We start from the raw sequence: 23,900 nt of genomic DNA on the forward strand, positions 1-23,900 counted from the left end.
GAATCGTCATTGATTTTTATTATTCTTTTTGGATAAGACTCATTCCTTTGGAATGATTGAATCAGTTTCACTTTTTGAACTGCGACCATCTTCATGGAATTTGTCATCATAACTTTATGGTCTTGTATCTCTTAAAATTATTATTTCTATCGTTACTTATTTTTTTATTATGATAATATAAAAATGCATAAGGTGCACTCAATGCATTATTTGGAAAAAAACATAATACTCTGTTTTAACGTTCTTGTTCATTACTATCCCATTTTCTACTATTTACTACTCTTGCCTTTTTTTCCTTGTTTTCTGCTCTCGCCTTCTCTCATGCTTCGTCCTCTCGCTTTCTGTTCTTTTTCGGCAACATGCCTACTATTGTTCGCGTTGGTGTTGTTCTTCTTCTTGTTAATGGTGTTCTTTTTTCTCTTGTTCCTTTGTGTTGTTTGCAGGTATTGCTTCGTAGTAGGTGAGGAGAAATTTTTGAAATTTTAGGTTTAAGGTTTCATGCATTTTGGATTTCTATTACTTTTAGTTGTGTACATTAAATTCTTTTGTTGATATGTTAGAATGTGATTTTCTGGGCCAAATTTTGGGGATTTAGAGGAACACTATCCTTTTGGGTATAGACTTTAGTCGAGTACTTGACATTGCAGGAGTCACTAGTGATTGGTGACTATTAAAGATTCTAATTGATTGTGTCAACAATCTTTTGATTTGCATCAGTACATGGGACCTAACTAATTAAGCTTTTAGACCAAAATTACATATATTACTCCAAGCAATGTTGCTTGCTTTTTCAACACCTTTTAAGTTTTTTGGGTAATGAAAATAACTATTGATGTTTGTTCTTAAAGAGTGTGACAATGTAAGTTTTACATTTACTACAATGAATTACTTGATATAATAATTAACTTTGTATGAGACAATCCCACAAAGGGATTAGTATTTTAAATTGGATTCTCCATGTTTTTAAGTCTTAAAGATGTTTTTATCTTGTTTACATCTTATATATATCTTGAGTTGGTGACTCTAGCTTTCTAGTATACAAACATTGTATTTCCATATAATTTCTTTCAATTTTGAAAAAGTTTTAGATAATTGAACATCAACATGCTTTAAAAGATTTTTTTTTTCATTGCTTAAAGTGGTTATCTCTAATAAATTTTGTTTTAGTGTATAAGTTTTCTCATTGACCTTTTACCACACAGGATTGCACATTTCTTACATTATTCATGGAATACTTCGTAAGTCACGGCAAAAATCAACACCAGTTCCGAACATATGTCAAAACTTAATCCTTAATGTCTAATTCTTAAACATGACTGGAACGTATGAATATTGTTCGTGATTTGAAAACCCAAATGTCTAGGACATTGTAAAATTCACCTTTTGTGTACATTAAATGTTATCTACCTAAATAATTACAAAGAAAATCAACTTTGAACTAAAATAAAAAAATTAGAACTAATAAAAACCACTCTCTTGAAAGGTTATATCATTTTAATTTTTGTTTAAACAATCACTTTTACTAATACATTTCTAAATATAATAAAAATTGTAAATGAATTTATTGGACTTGGTGGTTATATTGGACTTTGTGTCTGAATGAAAACAAGAATATATATATATATATATATATATATATATATATATATATATAAAAGCATTGCAAACAAATCCTGTTGGTGACCGAAAGATACTTATAAAATCCTACTATGATAGTATTGACTATCTATTTCGTTTTCAAAACAAAAGAGATGCGTGACGACATGTCAAATTAAGACCTAGAAAAAAAAAATCCTTAGAGTTGTTTATCAGATGTAATTATAAGTCACATCCATAATTTTTACAGTTTCGAATGCTAAATATTTAGAATTCAGAGTTTAGAATACTAAACTGAATGCAAATTTAATGAGTTAGTAAGCAATTTAGATTTTTCTCTAACTAGTATCCATTCACAGGCTGACAATAGTTTTGATTAATGAGAGCAGATGTAAAGATCATATATTCTCTCAAATACCAACAAAAAAAAAAAAAAAGAGAAATATCTCTAAGTTTCAAACCAATTCCAGGAAGCATGAACGCAACCTCATCAGAAATTTCTTCACTCAACTTCTCAAGTATTGTATCTGTTTTAGATTTAGATACCTTGTCGTTCTCACTGATGACGAGGGAGTTTCTATTTCAGCAACAAAGGAGAAACTAGATTTTGATGTGAGAGTGAGAGAAGTGAAGCTATTTTTTTAGGGTTAAAAATGATTTTGGTCCATTAACTTTAAGTGAAAATTAGAATTAGTTTCTTTTTGAAACTTTGGTCTAATTTATTTCCCCAACTTTAGAAATACGTAAATTTAGTCATTTTAATCAAATTTCGTTAAGTTTATTTGATGTTTCAAACGTGTTTCTTGGTAGCATTTAAGTTGTTTACACCATTTGACATATTTTCACTTCAATGTTAGTTGAGAAACGCGTTTGAAACATCAAATAAACTTAACGAAATTTGGTTAAAATGACTAAATCCACACATTTGTAAAGTTGAAGGACTAAATTGGATCAAAATTTCAAAGATGGACTAATTGCAACTTTTACTAAAAGTTAAATGATCAAAAACATATTTAACCCTATCCTTTACAAAGAACGCCTTCCATCCAAATCATTTCCCACATGTCTAAACAAAAATAAAAAAAGAAAAGCCACCACATGTATCAACAAATGCAAAAAGAAAAAGCCAGTTGAGATGTCAACTTAGTGGGTTAAATTTGGATAAGAAAAATATGGGTCAAAATATCATTTTCCTTGTTTAAACAACGACATATCTCAATTCAATATTCTATGTTCCACATTTATATTGAATTAGTTAAAGAAACATCATTTTTTTCACTTAAACAAAAATAAGATGGGAACAACTATTTAGTTTCGTTTGAACAAAACATCTACGACTATAGCAAAAATAGGATTAATAGTAACTACTTTATTTTAATTTAAGAAAAATACACGTTATTTGAGCAAATATAAGGTCGATATCAACTATTACATTTGGTATGGGGAAAATATGGTTGACTACGAAGAATAAATTTATGCTCTATGTAAGACCCACTTTTTCTGCTTCTTATATTTAAGAGTCTGCCCTAATCAGTTGGGCCTAAGGCTGGCCCATAGGGTGCCCAAAACCCCAAAACCAGTCCTAACCCCTCTCATTCTGCACTTTTCAGCAAAATAGTTTCCCATCCCCTCTCCCTTTGCTGTTACGTGAGCTCTGCTAGGGTTTGACTCACACTCTTCTTTGAGCTAGAAGAAACCCATTTTATTTCACGTAAGTTGCTTCTCAACCCGTACCCTCTCTTTTCCTAAGCTCTGTTTCGTGATTCCAACAGAGGTGCACTTTGATAACCTCGTTTTCAATCTGTGCCACTGTTCCCAAATCTCAAATATGCTCACGAGCTGTTGTGCTCGTTGGCTTAGGTGTCGATGTCTTGGGCTAGCTTTTTTCCAGGTAAGGGAAGCTAGAACTCCTTTTTCTTTGAAATGCAATGTACTTATTTTCGTTCTGGAATGAGTATGTTTGATTGATGTGGCGCTATTCTTTTTCTACACTACACACTTTTCGTAAAATGAAGGTTCCTTCTTCGTTAACCGTTGGATCGAGCTGAAATTTTAATAGCTAATCCTTAACACATAATTTTTAACTTTGACTGGTCGGATTTTGAATCGGAGCTCTGTAGTGAGAGCGGTTTTTATCGCAAGGTCACTGTAGTTTGGTTGTTTACAACACTTCATACTTTTCGTAAAATGAAGGTTCCTACTTCGTTAACCATTGGATCGAGCTAATATTTTAACAGTTGATCCTTAACACATAGTTATTGACTTTCACCAGTTCGATCTTGAATCAGAGCTCTATAGTGAGAGCAGTTTTTATCGCAAGATCATTGTAGTTTGGTTGTTGACAACATTGACCTTTGTTGCTTGTTTGGTGCATAACTTTCTTTATAGTTATTCAATTAAGTTGGTTCTTGTTTCATTTGGTTCTTGATTCAATCATATTTAATTTGAATATAAATACAAAATTTTTGGAGCTTTACACAAGCTTCAGTTTTATTTCTAAAATTGCAAAATCATTTGCATAATGTGTTGTTAAGTTGGATTGCTATGTTAAAGCATGAGATGAGTGAATATGCATGAGTAGAATGGTTTATGGGTTGTGAATGATGAGTTTGGCATGATCTTAGCGTGTAATGAATATGAGATGGTTGATTATAAAAGTGACATGGAATTGGTATAAGCAATAATGTTATATTGATTGATGGAACATGATGTTGGTGTGGTCAGGATGTAATTCCACGATAGTTTCGTGGTGGTGCCTCATTGGTCAGGGCGTAATTCCATGAATCTCTAGGTGAGATCTCATGGTGGTGCCTCATTTGGTCAGGACGTAATTCCATGACCCCTGTTAGTGGGAGTTCATGGTGGTGCCTCATTTATATAATTTAGTAAGGATTCAAGGTAAGGATTGCATCCTAACACTCTAAAGAGTCAATTAGTCTCACGTAGAGCGTACTAACTCAAGTAGTGAGAGTAGCAGGAGGTCTAGAACACTTTAAGGCTAACCTTGTGCGTGGGGAAATGAAACACGGTAACAATTAGCTCTGTAGAGTAATAAAGGCCACCACAAGTGCAAGCATTCACTGAATCCAACTAATTATATGTATCCGGATAAGTCATGTCTTGAGTCTTAGTGTATTGGTTGCGAGTCATCACATGTTTGGTTGAGGTATGAATCTTTGGATATCAAATTGCATGTAATGGTATGATAAATCATTTTCTACACTAGCTTACCCTTTCTGTTTGATGTATGTTCTGTGTGTGTGGTTTTCTCTTTTTGCGATGATCATCAATTTATTGATGTGAGCAGATGCGAGAACTCCTCGGGGTCAACAGGGTAATGGAGATTCCGCTGTCTAATTCATCTTGGATCAGATCTTGCTTGTCTGAGTTTCCTTTAGGGTTGTAGTCCATGTACTACCAAGTTCTTTGGCCATTTATTTTGAGTATTGTTCAACTTTTATTTTGTTTAGTCAATGGCATCGTGGTGTGCCTTAGACTTTTCTCTATGTATCTGGGATCTTTGTAAGGAGTGATATTTATACTCCATGACTTCACTTCTTATGTTATTTTGTGTGACATTTCTTTTAATGAAAGTAATTAATTAAATGGGGTGTTACACTCTATTTAGGATACAAAGTATACAAAGTGTATTAAAAATATATTAAAAAAATTATATATTAATTTATATAAATATAAAAAAATTGTGGGGCTTAGGCCATCCTCTATCACTATGATAGTCCATCCCTTAGTGCAAAGATACCATAAAATCAATTTCATGCAAGAGGACCAAACTTATATTAAAAACTTTACCAAAATCAATCTAATAATTGTAACTTTTAAACAAACTTAAAATGGTCAAATTGACTATAATATGCTTAAATGTAAACTTCAATTACATTGAACTCACAAATTAATGATTAATAACTATAAAAAACTCATTACACTTATCCAAATCATATTTAAACCTCAATTTAAGAAACTTCGTACCTTAATACCTTAATATGAATAATTTATTCATCATATAAATATCTTAACATTTGGTATTTAATTCAAAGTATTTTAAAATAATCATACGTTAACCAAAAACTAAAATAACATATTATTCAATTTCAAAACATTTAAATATGTTCAACCAAAACATAAACTCTTTATAGAAATTAAGATAGTGTTATCAAATCACCTTCATATCTAAATCACCTACCCTAAGATAATATAAAAAAATATAAATGGTTTTCTTTACATATAAAAAAAATAATTATATAAAAAAATATAAATGGTTTTATTTACATATAAAAAAATAATTTTAGTAAGGTACAATCATTATTATAACATGATAATATTTATACCAGTATGAGAACAAACACTCTAACCAACTAAGCTACCAAAAAACATAGAAATACATTTCACTTACGAAGATAGTGATTTTGATTATGATCATATACAAGTCATTTGATATTATTATTGTTTTCTTTGCTAAACTTAATCGAAACATTTATCACCTCATTGATGATGAGAGTGTTAATTTTTTTGTTATTTTCATAAGATTACAGAAGAAGTCTCTATGTGATGAAGTTTTTAATTTATTTTTACTATAAATTTTCTATGGTGTTTTTACTATATTGATTTAAAATATGCATGTCTAATGTTTGCATTATGTATGGGTATATAAATCAATTTTTCTTTTGTATTATAAATTTTTCTTTTGTATTATAGAATGTATATGTAAACGGAGTGTATGATGAACATTTATTATCATATAGATCTTACATAATAATTGTTATAGAAGTGTAAATGAAGATATTAAAAGAAATGTGGATGGTGGAAAAGAAAGAAGAGGAAAAAAGGTAGAAAGAAGGAGATGAAAGGGAGTGGAGGAATGTAGAGGAAGGTGGTGGGAGGTGAAGAAATCATTCCAAATATATAACTACAAAATACATGCATTTCTTATTCTTATCAACAACCTTCCTCATAGCACATATTTCATTTAAACAACCATACATCTCAATTAAATACTAAATTCAATATTCTATTTAAAATTTATGTTTCACATACATATTGAATCAATTAAAAAAATAATTTTTTCTTTCTTTTCACTTAAACAAAAATAAGGTGAGAATAACTTCTCTAGATTCATTTTAGTGATTTCACTCAAGTAAAAATAGGATCAAGAGTAACTTCTCTGTTTTTGCTTGAACAACTACTCTACCTACTAAATTTTTTTATATCTTTATGTCATAAATATGATTTATTATTAGTTATATCTAATTATTACCAAAAAGTTATTGGATTGCCCATTCGATTACACATTTTATTATTGTAACATAACTTTTATCAATTTTATGATTTATAGAAAATTAATTTAATAAATATGAATTATGCTTAATTAGTTTGTAATTGTAAAAGTGAATTATCTTTTAATATAAATTTTAATAACGATCTTTTATCTTTTTATTTTTTTATTATTATAAGAAATTGTATATATAAATAAACTTTGTTAAGTACTTGACTCAACATGCGCATACGCATATGTGTCCACTTTTTTCTTTATCATAATAAAAAATAATAAAATTATTCCTATTATATTATTATAAGTATAAAAAATATAAAGATAGTAGTTAGAGTAAGTAACTAGAGTTAGAGCTAGTAGCTAGATTAGAGCTTGTAGCTAAAGCTAGAGCTAGTAAATAGAGCTAGTAGTTGTTAGTTTTAAAATGGTGATTTAAGCCAAAAGAGGGGGTGTTTAATTGGCTATTTAAATTTTTTTCGAAAGCTTAAACTTTTTTCAATTGAATCAACTAGACTGGAAAGTTAGGATGTAAAAGCAGCAGACTAATACACTTTCAATCGTTTAAAGAAGAAAAACAGTAGACTAATTTATTCTTGAGCTATGAAACAATCGATTAAAAAGACAAATAAGTCGGATATAATACTGGAAATTTATGCAGAATACAAAATTCGCATATTTAACTTAAACAACAATCTTTTACATACAAGACTTATTTCAATCAATATTTCTAACAAGTATACAACCTTAGATTACACAAGAACTCATTAAAACACAGCAAAGAGTGGATAACTTGATTTTCTTGAGATTTTAAAATGGTTCAAAGTGAGTGAGATGAGGGAAAGAGAATTGCATAATTGTTTTTATACTAGTTCACTCAATCACTAAGCTACATCTAGTTTATCAGGACAACCTGAGCCTGATTTCCACTATATTAAAAAGTTTTACAAATCAAATACCAAGATTAGACTTTTGAACAAAGAACCACACAAGATTTTTTATTCACAAAAATCTAGACAACTACCCTGCAAAAATCACACTTACACACTTACAGACCTAAAATCATATCATGCAAAAAACCAGAGGCACAAGAACATCCAAACCTAATGGTGGCTCTTCCTAGCCAACCAAACATGTGTTCTTCAAGCTACTCACAAGCTAAAATGCCTCCAAGATCAACCAAGATATTCAAACTTGACGTTGAAGTTGTGTATTGCAAAGAGAGAAAGAGTTTTTCAGAGAAGAATGACAAGATTTCGTGCTAAAAAACTTAGAAACTTAGCTCTGCTCTAAAAAACACAGCATATATAGTCTGGTTTAAGTGAAATCAATCGATGAATTGTCTGTACAGTAAGCTAATTTCACTTGACTTAAGTTAAATCAGTCGATTGAAAAATAATTCAACTGACTGAATGCATTCATACCAGAAACTATATACTACAAGCCTTTTAACCTGTTAAAACTCATTTTAACATATTAAAAGAGACACACCAAGACTAACAAGACATCTAACCTATGTCATATAACCTACCAACATGATATAACACCAAAACATTACATTTAACAATTATTTGGCCAAGTTCATGCATCAAGGGTGGCTATTTGGCCAAGTAGCTTCATTTCATCAGAACAAATAAGTGCCTTTCTTATTTCTGATCAAGTGTGTGTATGCATTCACAAGAATCATACAAAAATCAAATTCATAGCAACAACAACTTTCTCACATTCACCCCAAACACATTCTCACAACTCTCAAATATTCAATCCATTGGTCATACTCAAACACAAGTCAAGGAATTAATCAAAATGCAACCACATCCACATGTCTCACACTTAGATTTGCATGTAAATTCCTTAAGATCATGCAAGGCTACCATGGAAAGAAATCAAAGCTCCAAATGCAAAAGACAAAAAGAAAGGCATCCAAAACAAGGCTAGCCAACAAAATGTGGAGCAAAAGAAAAATTGTTCTAATATCAAAGCAATAGTTCCACCATAAAATAAAGAACTGAAAAAAAAAACTAAAACAACTAACAAAAACTAAAACAATGAAAAACATAAAACACCAATCTTCATGGCCTAGAAGGTCAGGCTTTCCAGGTTGCATTAGGGTCCTCCTAACCTCCGTGATGTCTTTCTCAAGTTTCTGCTCCACCTGCTCCATTATCATCATCAATGGCCATCATAGAAGAGAATCTTGACGAAAAAGATTTATTTCATTTTGGATAATTTGGCTATGTTAGAATCGTGCAACGGAATGATTCGCGTGTAGACAAAAACCAAGAGGAAGGTGAATTGAGTTCTTAATAAAAAAATGTGCTTTAAAATTTTTTCCCTTTTAATATCAAAGTTCAATTAACAATCTTTTCTTTATTTTAATAACCACAATAAAATAAAGAGAGTAAGGAAGAGAAAATTGCACAAGGTATTTATACTGGTTCAAATAAAAATATCTTACATCCAGTTGTTAATCTTTAAAAAACGAAATTAACTCAATCACTAAAATAAATCACAAATACAATCACAGATATGAAAGTTTAGGGTTTAGAAAACACCTCTCTTGAAGCCACAAGAGATGAAGACACCTCCCTTGAAATCCACAAGGGACGAACACCTCCTTTGAATCACACAAGAGATGAGGACACCTCTCTTGAATCACAAAAGAGATGAATAAACACCTTCCTTAAATCACACAAGGAATGAACACCTACTTTGAATCCCACAAAGAATGAATGGCTTCTCCTAGCAACAACAACAACACTCAATCACTCAAAATCTCACTTGATGAAAATTATCGCTCTACCCACACTAGGTTTCCAAAGCATTCCACAGAGAATTCTCAAGTACTCAAAGTTCTTTAACTTCTGTATTTTTGCAAATGAAAACTTACCACTTTATTTATAGAAGCCTATTTCAAAATTGGGTTAAAAATATGAAAAGTTAAGTCATAAATTCTAGAGATAATCCATTATCACTTATGATAATCGATTATTCCATAGTAGTTTCTGAAAAATATTGTTTCACGCTTATAATATATTATACTATGAGATAATTGATTATTCCAGAGTCAATTATCAAAATTAATAAAATACTTATGATAATTGATTATCACTTTCTCTCAATTGTCTGCCACTTGGGTTCTGCCTTTTGACTCTTGAGCTACTAATAACTATTTTAAATAACATACACATATTACAAGACTTAAACAACTAAACTCTTAAGTCTTCAATGTGTCTCTTGAATCTAAGCTCTATGCATTCTTGAAGTCTTTAACATTTCTCAATGAATCATCATTAAGTCTTCCACATTTCTCCTTAAGTCATCATCATCATCAAAACTCCTTATTGAAGCAAGATGTCTATCTTATTCTTTTGTCAACAGGTTAGTCATGGTGAGTTGGGCCGAGGAATGGTGAATGAGGTAGAGGAAGGAAGAGTAAATCTAAAATATGACTATAATGCACAAATACTACAAAATGCTTTGAAAGAATAAGTATTTAAAACTGCAATTCAAAATTTAGAAAAAATATTTAGTATTTAATTATTTGTATTAAATGTTGAAAAGAAGTAATATTCATTCAATACAAGTGTGTACATTAATACAATATTAAATCTAAATAAATTTATTAAAAAAATCAATTAAAAATACATAAATTTTGAACTAATCACCATATATTTTAAAGATTTTAACATTTTAAACATTTATTCCAACTTTCTAAAACAATTATTATGGAAGTAAACTTTAATTTTAAAATTACAAATTTTTATATTGCAATCATATGAGAGTGATGGGTAGTTGTAACTAAGGTGAGCGAATATGATGTTTTAATTTTAACTGAAAATGTAGTGATTTCAATTTTATTGAATGAAAAATGCCGTCTTAGCTCAGTGGTAGAGCGCGTGGCTTTTAACCACGTGGTCGTGGGTTCGATCCCCACAGACAGCGTTGGCTATTTAATGTCTAACTTTTTTTGTTATTTCTCAACCATTGACTATATTGATATTTCAAAAGTTTTCTTAGATCTCTAAAGTATTTTTCATTTTATCATATCCATAATATTTTTTTCTCCTTTGTGTGATTTCATTCGATGGTCTCTCAAATTGTTTCTAAGACACACATTTGATAATTTTTTAATATTTTTATTTGTTGTTTATTTTTATAATGTAAAATACTATTTTGATATATTTTATATAATTAATTTTTATTTTTTAACTCATTATCATATTGTAATTTTGTTACTATAATTTTATAAATAAATTTTATTTACTATAATATTAAATTTTAATGTAATTGCCATGAATTTCTTTTTATCACCATCCAATATATATTGAAGTTCAAAAGATACAATATCTATGTTAAAATTTTATTTATTATTATTAGTTGAATATTTGTTTTTTGCGTTATTTTAATCAAGTGATATATCTATATATAATACAATTGAAGGGAGCACAAAAGGAAACTTACAAAAAATATAATTTAAAAATCTAAAAATAAAATTTACTACAACAGGAAAATATATGATGTGGCAGCAAATAAAGAGGTAAACATGGATATCTCACCTTTAAAACACCTGGCACCAAAAACACTGCATTGTAATTTAAAAAATAAAAACCCTAAATCGTGCGAAACTGAGCTCACTTTTTACGACGCCCATTTCATCTCCTCTTTGTTCCAGTTTTGCTGCTCAGAAGAGATTATGTTTTAGTTTTCAATCTTTCCATATTTGTATCTCAAATTTGTGGAATCAACTCTCTCCTCTTCATTTTTCCATCCATTTTCTGCTTTCACTTCTAATGCATTTCTCTTTTTTTCACTAATTTGGGTCTTACAAGTTTCTTCATTTGTTTTTTTCTTTTCAGCTTTCCATTTGAATTATTTTCTATATCAGTGATTGATTTCTTTATTTTACAGTTTTCAATTTCATATATGGTCCAAATTTGTGATCCTTTGTCGTGTTTTACAGCTCTGTATTTGAGAAGTTTTTCAACTTAGTTATTGAGCATTGTGCTTTTGTCTCCCACACATCAATGACCTTTTCCAAATATTTTGAATTCAAAATTTGAATTTGAAATTTGAAATGAATGTTTCACGCGCGCGATTACTGTTTCCTATTTATACATCTTTTCACTAATCTAAAATTTTTGTATTCACTTAAATCGGTATGTTGTATTTGCAGGAACCGATGGCAAATTTATTCTCGCATTTTATTTAATTTCATGGGAAACCTAATTACCTTTGATTTGTTCAGGCTTGTGGGATTTCTCTTATGCAATGATGGAATCAAAGGTGGTCAATACTCATGGCATGCCTGCTTCTCCTTTGGCGATGACTCTACTCGTGGTATTCACAAGGTCGTTCACACATTAGCTGTCTCGGTCTCCTAGCTTAATCAATGGAGAATCCAAATCGCCAGAGAAAACAAAGGTAATTTCGTTACCATATGCTCACCATTTCGTTACCGTACACATAATGGTAGATGTTGATAATCTACCATGTTCAACCTGATGATGTTTTCCATGTTATAGATTGTTTACACAATATTGATCGGGTGATTAAAATGTTAATTTTCGATTGATGACCCTTGAATTTGTTATTTTGGCCATATTGCAGAAACTAATTAATGCATCACTACAACAACAAAACAAACTGCAAAATTTCTCTCTTTATGTTCCCTCCCACATTTAATGGTTCATGTTCTATTTGGACTACTTCATGTATTAATTCATGTATTTTTTGTACAAGTTTTTGACTGATTGAATTTAGATTAATGGTGTAGAGACATTGAAGGGAATACTCAAAATATCTTGAAACTATGTATGAATAGTGTGTTTGTCTTTCAGGGTCTCTTTTGACTGAGTCACCAAACTCTACATTGGAGGGAAAATGGGTTGCATGGCTTGGGGGTATCAACCATGGTTTTGTTGCTTTCTGTGCATACGAAAATGAAAGCTCGTTACTGCATAATTAGTTGAAAGAATTGATGCTTGGTCTTGAACTACCAAGTTTTCCATTTCTTTTAGTGATAAGCCTCCTAATGGATTTGAGTCCATGGAAGAGCTTTACCAGAAGGGTTGATAGAAAGGGCCGAAAGAGGGATTGCATATGAAGGATGGGTGACACAATAATTGATCTTGGAACATCCTACTTTTGTTTGGTATGCTTTCTGGAAGGGATATTTTTGTTCTACTTCTATTATGTTTCGCTATGCCTGCTTATTCTTTTTGGGTAGGATAAATGTAATGCACATGTGGATTTTAATTATAGGTTAATGTTGTATTTGAATGCAAGGTTATCATTGTTGAACTCCAATAGGGAGAAAAGGATCTGTGTTGTTGAACTTCAATTGGGGAAATAGGAACCTATTCATAAACCTCAAAGTGATGGCATGTGTCATCGATCAACTTTATAAGCTGGCATTATTTTTTTCCTTTTGAACAAAAGAAGAAAATCCATGACATTAACTCGTTACTCTTCATATATGAAATGTTTGAATTGAAAGTTTGACAGTCCTCAAAATGTTTGCTCTATTAGATGATCTGTATTTGTTATCTTTTTATTAAGTAATCGATAATTTAGCATATAAATCTAATATACTTTTTGGCTTGCTCTTTATTCATATTTTTTATTGTTGCAGAAAATGAAAATGCAATTTTTTATTTTGAAGTTCTCTTAAGGTGCAATTTTTTAATTATGGAATTTCTATTTTGCAACTTTATGATTGAGACTTTTGGTTCTTTATTTTTTTCAAATTTATACCTAACTCTACCTGTTTTAGTGGCAGTGTCTACTCACACACTAATCAAGTAGACAAATGGTTTTGCAGGCTCTGGAACAGTATACATTTATCTACCTATGATATCACAAGTGCAAAGCCACTCCCTGATCTCTATTAGTGGACAATGATATTGTGGCTACTGTCATTTTGAGTACTGCAATCGAAGCTTGCTATGTTGAGTAGATAAGTGTTATTTATAAGTTACAGTGCCCATGCTATAGATGAACAATATCATCTTAGTATGAGAAAAACATTTATTGATTCAAATCATTGATACAAAGTGGAGAGCATACTTAAAGTAGTCTTTCTTTAATTGAGTTTGACCAAAAAATAAATGTTGCTAGGATATGTGTCTACTTTAACTTCATTCTATTATAGCAATAAGATTGATTTGATTATTTACCAACGTCTAATTGACTCTTTCTATAATTTGTACTGTACAGTATTGGGATAAAGCAACTAATAATTTTATAAGACGAAAATTTGTTGATATTTTGTAAAATTTTGGTGGGGATGAATATTTTTACGTTTCAGAACAATTTTTTGAATAATAGAAATTATTTTAGATTTTAGTTTAGTACTCAAAGTAGTTTATATAAAGTAGTTTAATGAAATATATTCATTTCAAAATTCACTTCACGTAAAAGTATAAGTTTTATTTTTAGCTTTAAATGAGCTAAACTTAATTCATCTTTTACAAAAGTTGAAATTATTATTTTCTATCTCTCATGGGAGTTTTTATTTTAAGGAATAAGAATAGAAAATAGAGGAATTTAATTGATTTTTCTCGTAAAGTTCATTGTTGTTATAGAAAAAAAAATCATATTAATTACTTAAGATAATGAATTGTAAGATTATTTTTAATTTAATTTTAATAAAAAATACATATGAACTGAAACTAAAAAATAATTAATTAAGAAAATTAAAAATAATATTATTAAATTATTTAAAAAATATATATTCACGTTATATTTATTAGTTCTGATCAGTTCTGAGTGCAATATGAGTTTGAAGATCTATGTATTTTCAACCTCTTTCACTGATAAACCTTGACATTAATGTCAATGTTACTTTTAATATTTGTACCAAAAAGTTCATTTCATATTCAGTAAAAAAAAAATAGTTTTCATCTCCTATAAGTTTAATTATAAATTTTAAGAAATAGTTCGTTAATTATAAAATTAAAATTTAGAAAAAAATTTGAAAACATTAATTATAAAATAATATTTTTAAATTTAATATAAACAAAAATAAATATATTTTACTCATCATTCAAGTTAAATTTTAATTATAAACTTTAACATCAAATCCCATTGACAATGTTTATTAATACTTTGAATATATAAAACTAAAATCCTTTTAATAGAAATTAAAAACTAAAAATTACAAAATTATAGGTTTATTGTAATATAATGTACAAATATGAATTTTATTACATAATTAAAATTAATAGGTTTTAATAAAATAATATAAGAATGAAATACACATAAATCTTATATATAAAGTATTTTCTATTTAATTAAGGCAATGAAGAAATGATTTAAAATGATATTGACATATATTTTATATTTTTATTATATTATTTTTAATTCCTATGAATTAATTTATCTAATTTTTTCAATGATGTTTTAGAATGAATAAATAAATTTTATGAAATTGTTTTAATTTACCAAATTATATATATATATATATATATATATATATATATATATATATATATATATATATATATATATATATATATTATACAAAATACAAATATTAAAATTTTTTCAATATAATAATATGAGAAAATTTAAATTTGTTTTACAATCAGTATTTTACCGGATAATTTTTCAGTAGAAAAGTCAAAATATTTTTGTTATATAATTAAAATATCTAACTTAGTTATAAAATATTCAAATAAAATTTAATTATTTTATGATTAATTTCTAAAAGTATTCTAAGAAAATAATTATATACGTTTTATTTTTTATTAAGTCTTAAACAACATATATATATATATATATATATATATATATATATATATATATATATAAAATAAAATGAGTATAGCATAGAAATCGAAAATCAAATCAAATGGTAAAAATCAACAGAAAATATTATCTTTCAAATTTTTATAAGTTTTTTATGAATATAGAAAACAAATTTAAATTATAAAATTTTAATAATAATAATATTATTATTATTATTATTATTATTAAATTTAATAGTATTATTATTAGTAATATTAATAGTATTATTATTAGGAATATTAACAATATATTATTGATAATTATAGTTTGATATTATTAACAGTATATTATATATATATATATATATATATATATATATATATATAATTACTTTATAAAAAAATTAATATTAAAATAATTGTATTGATAATGAGTGATCACAGTATTATTGATAATTGTTTTTAATTAATATGTTATTAAAAAAGTATAAAAATTTATTATTTTATATTTATTTATATATCTAATTTATTATTTAAATATTATATATATAATATGTTTACTTTGCTGTAATTTTTATTTTATTTTATAAAAATTAATTAATTAATATTAAAACAGTAAGAAAACAGATATAAGTATGGGTACCGAGTATATACTCGTTACCTATGGGGATGGGGATGGGGATGGGCAGTGGCGGAACTTGACCAAAATTTTTAGGGGGGCCAAATTATATTTGTTATATATAAATTATTTTTTTAATTAAAACGAGTATATACTCGTTACCTATGGGGATGGGGATGGGAATGGGGATGGGTAGTGGCGAAACTTGACCAAAAATTTTAGGGGGGCCAAATTATATTTGTTATATATAAATTATTTTTTTTAATTAAAAAAAAGTAATTTCTTACATCATTTTTTATTCAAAATATTCATTAACTTTTCAATCTTGTCGTAGTGCAATTTGATTTTGAAAATAATAAAGAAATAATGGTGAAAATTGAGATGAAAATAAAATGAGAGAAAGAGATGGAAACATGGAAAAGAAAAACCAAATAAAAAATTATAATAGAAAAAAAAAATATGATTTTTAAATTTAAAAAAAATCCAAACTAAATTAATATAAATAAGATAATAATATTAATAATATATAAATAAAATAACAATATATAAGTATATTTTTTTAAAATATATAAAATAAAGTAAAATAAAAATCAATTAATATAAATAAAATAATAATATATAAATATTATTTTTTAAATAACAAAAAAAGCAAAAAATAGAAATGGTTGGGGGAGCCCTGGCTCCCCTATGTCACAACCTTGTTCCGCCTCTGGGGATGGGGCAAAAGTTTGGTACCCGTTAGGTTTGGATATGAGAATGAGGATGAATTTTTTCGATGGGGATGGGTATCGGATAACGAAACTTGTCCCGCCCGGCCCCATTGCCATCCCTACTAAAGATGGCAAATAAATCTGCCCCCGTGGATATTGCTTGAACCTATCCCCGTTTTGACGAGGAATCCTCGCATTGACTGGGTATGGGTATAGGTAGAACCGTCAAAGTGGGTCAGAACCCGTGGGCCATACCAAGAACCCGGCTCACCCGGGTTGAACCTGTGGTGAGTCGGGTTGGTTTCCGTATAGTCACATATATTATGTCCGGGTAAGTAAATTGTTAGAAAATTTGAGGTGCATAAATAAATAAAAAATATGGGGAAAATAAAATGTATAAAAGTTTGGGAAAAAATATAATTTATGTGTGTGTTTCTTTTTTGTGTTTATTTTATTTTATTTTATTTTTCTTTAGAATGAATTGATAGCCTAGTTCTTTTTCTACCCCAAGTTTTAGTTTCTACACACCTTAGTTCCACATTAGACAAAAAGGCCAAAAGTTTTTCGCATCACATTTTAGTCCTCCTACATCCCGGAACTTTTTTATACAACCTTTTTTCTTTTGGAACCGTTGATGGATAAAGTTAGTGGAGAGGTGGGAACAGTGATCTTCCAGTTGGTTACTTTTTTAAAAAAAATTGAGGTTTTGGTGGAGTGATAGAAAAGGAGGGGTGGATCACTACACTGAAAAAAAACACGGACTCTCTTTTTCTGGTTCCAACTACTCATACAAAGGGCCTATCTTCTCCACTATCAAACTTATCGGAAAGCCACTAGAACGAATCTAAGGTCATCAGTGTGTCAATGGTCTCTTCATCACGTATCAGTGCAATTGCGGGCGACATTTGTTGAAGCGTTGGGGTCTTTGTTTCTGATAGGAACCACGACCCAATAACTAAAGTTGTTATTAATGCTGAGGAGGAACCCAATCTGACAAAGAATGGGCCTCGAAATGATGAAGGAGTTAGGCCTAAACGCATCACCAAACGACCCTCTAATTGGGAGGACTACGAACACTAAATATTCACCAAATCTATTAGTAGACAGCTGTCATTCATTGAGTGAAAGTTGTTATTTGCTTTCTGTTACAATTCTGTTATGGTTTACCTTATATAAGCATTGTAATGCTCATATGAATAAGACAGAAGATAATTTTCAGAATATTTTTTCTCTTTCTTAAGGAGGATTGATCCTGACCTCCAATTCAGGATTCTTTTTTCTGTTCCTATCAATTTGGTGCTTTCATTGAAAAATCCAAGACACAGCATTTGTCCCATCAAAATGGGGAACATCCAATTTCATGCGTGGAGTGGGCTTTGCAACGCCCCCTCCACTTTTCAAGCAACGATGAATGAGTTACTCAGCCCTTACTTAAATTGCTTCGTCATCGTTTTCTTCGATGATATCCTTATTTTCAGCAAGACTTTTGAGGAACACATTCGTCATCTTGAGATGGTCTTTTGTTTACTCCAACAGGGCCAATTTTTTCTCAAATATTCGAAATGTGTTTTTGGAGAATCCAAAATCGAATACCTGGGTCATATTATCTCCGGTGCGGGGAGCCGGTTCCTTCCAAAATCGATGCCATGCTTGCATGGCCCACACCATCTTCTCAGAAGTCCCTACGTGGATTTCTCGGCCTAACGGGGTTTTATCGTCGTTTCATTAAGGATTATGCTAAACTTGTTTTTCCTTTGACCTCTTTACTTCGCAGGGACTGATGCGCAGGTGGCCTTTGAGGCTCTTAAACGTGCTATGACCAGAGCTCTTGTCCTCGCCCTCCCAGATTTCACATTTCCATTTTTTGTTGAAACAGATGCCTCTGGTTCTGGCATGGGTGTTGTTTTGTCTTAACATGACCACCCCATCGCTTATTTCAGGAAACAATTTTGTCCTAAGCTTCTGCACTCCTCCACTTATATTCGGGAACTTCACGCTATCACCACTACAGTCAAGCGTTGGCGCCAATACCTTTTGAGTCACCCTTTTTTCATCCTCACTGATCATCGCAGTTTAAAGGATTTGATGAACCAAGCTATCCAAACCCCGGAGCAACACGTCTATTTGGCTAAACTTCTCGGATATGAATACACAATTAAATACAAGGTCGGAAAACACAACTTTGTCGCTGATGCTCTTTCACGTATTCACAATCCTGATATGGCTTCCGCCCATTGGATCCTCTCTATTCCACAATTTCAATTCCTTGATGATCTGAAGAAGAAATTGGCTACTTTGGAGGAATTTAACACCTTGTGCCAACAAATCTCTATGTCCCCGGATTCTTATCAGGACTACAAGACTGTTAATAGTTTAATACTTCACAAGGGACGTATTTGGGTACCAAAAAGTTGCTCTTTCATTCCCCTCCTCTTGGCTGAGTTCCATGCATCTCCTCTCGGCGGTCATATGGGTGTCGCAAAAACTCTTAGCCGCCTGTCCGCAAATTTTATTTGGCTGGGAATGCGAAAGGATGTTCAACGTTTCATTTCTGAATGTTCTACATGCTTACAAACCAAATATATTGCTCAGAAAACCCCTAGTTTACTTCAACCTATATCACCACCCTCTGCTCCATGGGAGGATCTTGCCCTTGATTTTATCACCGGTCTTCCCTCTTCTTCGGGTTTTTCTGTGATTCTCGTAGTGGTTGATCGATTCATAAAAGGGGCTCATTTTGGCACTCTTCCAGCACACTTTACAGCAAGCAAAGTTGTCCAACTTTTTCTAAACACGGTTTGCAAACTTCATGGCTTTCCTAAAAGTTTGATCTCTGATCGAGACCCCATTTTTATCAGTCATTTTTGGCAACAACTATTCCGACTTAATGGCACCAAACTTCAAATGAGTACCACGTACCATCCTCAAAGTGACGATCAAACTGAGGTCTTGAACCGTATTCTTGAGCAATATCTTCGTGCTTTTGTTCATAATAATCCATCTCAATGGACCAAGTTTCTTAGCCTTGCCGAGTGGTGCTATAACACTGCCACCCATTCCGCTATTGGTATTTCTCCCTATCAGGCCACATATGGAAAACCTCCTCCAACCATCGTTCATTACCTCTCGGGCTCCTCTTCCGTTGAAGCTGTTGACTCCTTATTATCATCTCGCGAAGATCTGATCGCTTATTTGAACCGTCAACTTACCAAAGCACAATGATCTATGAAACATTTTGCTGACATTCATCGTCGTGTTGTCTCTTACAAAGTTGGTGAATGAGTGTACGTCAAACTTCGTCCATATTGACAATTGTCCGTTTCCGATTCTCAATATCAGAAGCTTGGGAAACGCTACTACGGTCCTTTTGAAATTGTTGAAGCCATTGGTCCTGTTGCTTATCGTTTGGCCTTACCAGATTCTGCCAAGATTCACCCAGTATTTCATTGCTCTCTGCTCAAACCACATCGAGGCCCACTTCCTCCTCCACAGGAGCTTCCTCCCATTTCTCGGATGATCGGTTGCTCATTCAGCCACTTTCCATTTTGGATTCCAAATGGGATGATTCTGTTGTACCCCCTCGGCATCTAGTTCTTGTTCAATGGCATGGTCTCCCACCAGAAGATACCACTTGGGAGTCATGGGATTTGTTATCAGCTCACTATCACCTTGAGGACAAGGTGTCTTTCCAAGCGGTGGCGAATGATAGGAACCACGGCCTAATAACTAAAGTTGTTATTAATGCTGAGGAGGAACCCAATCTGACAAAGAATGGGCCTCGGAATGATGAAGGAGTTAGGCCTAAACGCATCACCAAACGACCCTCTAATTGGGAGGACTACGAACACTAAATATTCACCAAATCTATTAGTAGACAACTGTCATTCATTGAGTGAAAGTTGTTATTTGCTTTCTGTTACAATTCTATTATGGTTCACCTTATATAAGCATTGTAATGCCTATATGAATAAGACAGAAGATAATTTTCAAAATATTTTTTCTCTCTCTTAAGGAGGATTGATCCTGACCTCCAATTCAAGATTCTTTTTTCTTTTCCTATCAGTTTCCGACCTTCCTATGACATTAACCTCTGCATTGTCTCTATCTTGGCTCATTTTGTTGCCTACACTAACAAGGTTCCTCACTTCTTTATATTTTTTATGCTTTGATTCTTCTTTATGTTAGCTTGCTCTTTTCTTCTTCTTTTTTGTCTCGGTGTTGAATGGTGAAATCACTAGGACATTTTATTAGGTTTTTGAATTTAGATTTTAGTTTTGGGCTTTGTATGTTGATGTTTCATATCTGGTAGTAAGTTACAAATGTGGTTTGGGAATACTAGAGGCGTTGCTTTCTGTAGTGTGTGTGGATCATGGTTATCTTAGAAGAAAAATTATCTTTACATTAGCTTCAAATGCATGTGGTGTTTTGCATTAGGGCTAAACTTGAGAGTGGTTGTTTTAGTTGAGATTTTCCAAGGAGAAGGCATGTTATCGGTAGGGGTATACATTTAAACTTGGAAAATATTTGAACCTATCTTCTAGAAATTTTATTAGTAGGGGTATATATTTTGGCTTAGTCCATGGGTTTGATTTGGAATGGAATATGTACATAGAATTATGTTTGTGTTAAACATAGAGTGTGAGACTCGCATGCAAACCGAGTCTGGAATTATGGGTTGGTTTTGTTTGTTAGGATGTTGATTTCTTAAAAATCATATACATGTTCGTAAAAAGTATAAGGTAATATATTCCAATTCATACAAAAATGGTGGAGGTGGGACCCGTGTTTCTTTTAAGCATTGTATGGATAATTTGGAACCATGCGTACCTGAGCTTTTTAGTGTTTTAAAGTTTAATTACTTTCTACTCATATTTTTATTTCTTATTAGCACATGTGATAGAATGGTGTAGGAGGGCCAAAGTTTTGCTACCAATTAGCCATTATTATTTGTTTGCACCCCATAATTGATTTTTATACTTCCATTGGGTTACTAATTCTATTGTTTCATGATGCACCCCTCAATTTAATTTGTGCACCTCTACTTTTAATTTGGGTTCTATTTATTTATTTCATGCACTCCCCAATGTAATAACCATAATCCTTTTGTATTTAGTTTTATTTTACCTCATGTACTTGCGTTTTCACTAAGCACACACCCCACTTATTTAATTTCCTTTTTTAGGCTAGGATGCATGTACTTTATGCACCACGTGGTTCTCTTTATGCACCTCATTTTCATGTGTATAATTTTTCTCATTGCACCCACATACTCACTTATGCACTCCCATTTCTATTTCTAATTTTACCATTTTTTAATTAAATCTCAGATTTCAATCACATCATTTCCTAAAAAAATAAAAATATTTTAAATTGAAATAAAAATTGAAATTGTTTTCAGAAATGATAAAAATAAGAAGAAATAAAAATTTAAAATTATTTTCTTTATTTTTTTAGTGTCTCACCGACCATTCACGTTGCACGACACTCATTTTTAAAATATAAGAATTATAAAAATAGTTTTGGTGTATAATCGACCGCTCGCGTTGCATGACACTTCTTTTCAAAATATAAAATCATAGAAATGTTTTAGTGTTTAATCGATCACTCGCGTCGCATGACACATCTTTCTTCTAAAAATACAAAAATTATAAAAATATTTTTAGTGTCTAATCGACTACTCGCATCGCATGTCACATTTTTTTTCTAAAAATACAAAAAATAATAAAAATGTTTTTAGTGTCTAATCGACTGCTCGCGTTGCATGACACATCTTTTTATGAAAATGCAAAGATTATAAAAATGGTTTTGGTGTCTAATTAACCGTTTGCGTCGCACTACACTTCTTTTTTAAAAATACAAAATATAAAAATATTTTTGGTGTCAACCCGGCCACATGCATTGCATGACACTTATTTTCAAAAATTTCAAAAGATAACTTTCAAAAATTAAATAATTTAATCAATTTTTTTATTAAGAACTATGTAGTCCTGATTTCTCATTTTTTAATGAGAATACATAGACCCAAGGTTAATCCTTGTCGAGTCCTTTTTACTCAAAAAAAAATTTTGTTCAATATTTTCTTATTTTTGGGAAAAAAATTATAAAATAAACACATCTCGTTTGCAAATTTAATTAAAGATATCGTCTTTGGGCAGGCGTTGTAATCGACTCCCAGACCATAAATTTGGTTTTCGTAGACTTTATTTAATTTTTATGGTTTTCCATAGTTTTCCAGAATAAACTATGGTGGAGACTATATATATATATATATATATATATATATATATATATATATATATATATATATATATATATATATATATACTTTTTATTCTTTATTTCTTCTAATTATTTGGTTTGTCATGAAACTCATTTGCATCTCCAATATATTTTTCATCTTGTCATAATCTTTATGTAATTATGTTAAAATGATGTATGTCAATTAAAAAAATTTTATGTCTCACATTTGAATTTTTCTATTATTTTTTAATAATTTTATTTATTGTATATTTTTGTTTCACATGAGAATGTTTAATACTCTCAATTTAATTGTTTAATAGCATAAACCTTTCATTTACAAGGTAATATAATTTTTTTTACGTATTATTATTAATTTTTGTTTCATTTGTAGAACTCTTTTGTTTAGCTAAAACAATTTTTGTTATTTCTCAACCATTGAGTATATATGTTGATATTTGAAAAGTTTTCTTAGATATCTAAGGTATTTTTCATCTTATCATACCCTTAATTATACATTATGCATTTGTTTTTCTTTATGCAATTTCTTTCAATAGTCTCTCAAATTATTTCTAAGACACACATTTGTTAATTTTTTAATATTTTTATTTGTTGTTTATTTTCATCATGTAGAATACTATTTCGATATATTTTATCTAATTATTTTTTGTTTTCTAACTCATTATCAATCATACTGTAATTTTTTCACTATAATTGTATAAATA

General features: G+C 30.3%; 1 protein-coding gene, 1 long non-coding RNA gene and 1 other non-coding gene across 3 annotated transcripts; all 3 read left to right on the plus strand.

Moving 5' to 3' along the window:
- Positions 1 to 10,753: 10,753 nt before the first annotated feature.
- TRNAK-UUU lies at positions 10,754 to 10,825 on the plus strand. Its single transcript has one exon. It is a non-coding gene; the product is annotated as a tRNA-Lys (tRNA).
- A 684-nt stretch (positions 10,826 to 11,509) lies between these two features.
- Positions 11,510 to 14,065, plus strand: LOC114195443. Its single transcript, XR_003606497.1, has 3 exons — positions 11,510 to 12,304; positions 12,721 to 13,034; positions 13,704 to 14,065. It is a non-coding gene; the product is annotated as an uncharacterized LOC114195443 (long non-coding RNA).
- Positions 14,066 to 20,163: 6,098 nt separating this feature from the next.
- LOC114195048 lies at positions 20,164 to 20,789 on the plus strand. Its single transcript, XM_028085444.1, has 3 exons — positions 20,164 to 20,208; positions 20,278 to 20,376; positions 20,472 to 20,789. Exons 1-3 carry the CDS (start codon positions 20,164 to 20,166, stop codon positions 20,787 to 20,789), a joined length of 462 nt encoding a protein of 153 aa, XP_027941245.1.
- The last annotated feature ends 3,111 nt before the right edge of the window (positions 20,790 to 23,900 follow it).

This window comes from Vigna unguiculata, chromosome 8, assembly GCF_004118075.2.
Source record: "Vigna unguiculata cultivar IT97K-499-35 chromosome 8, ASM411807v1, whole genome shotgun sequence".
Taxonomy (NCBI): domain Eukaryota; kingdom Viridiplantae; phylum Streptophyta; class Magnoliopsida; order Fabales; family Fabaceae; genus Vigna; species Vigna unguiculata.

Coding starts and splice junctions, on each gene's coding strand:
- LOC114195048 (XM_028085444.1), top strand. CDS start 20,164: ATGAAACATTTTGCTGACATTCATCGTCGTGTTGTCTCTTACAAA. Junction 20,209..20,277: donor GTCGTGTTGTCTCTTACAAA/GTTGGTGAATGA, acceptor TCTCAATATCAG/AAGCTTGGGAAACGCTACTA. Junction 20,377..20,471: donor ATTCTGCCAAGATTCACCCA/GTATTTCATTGC, acceptor TTGCTCATTCAG/CCACTTTCCATTTTGGATTC.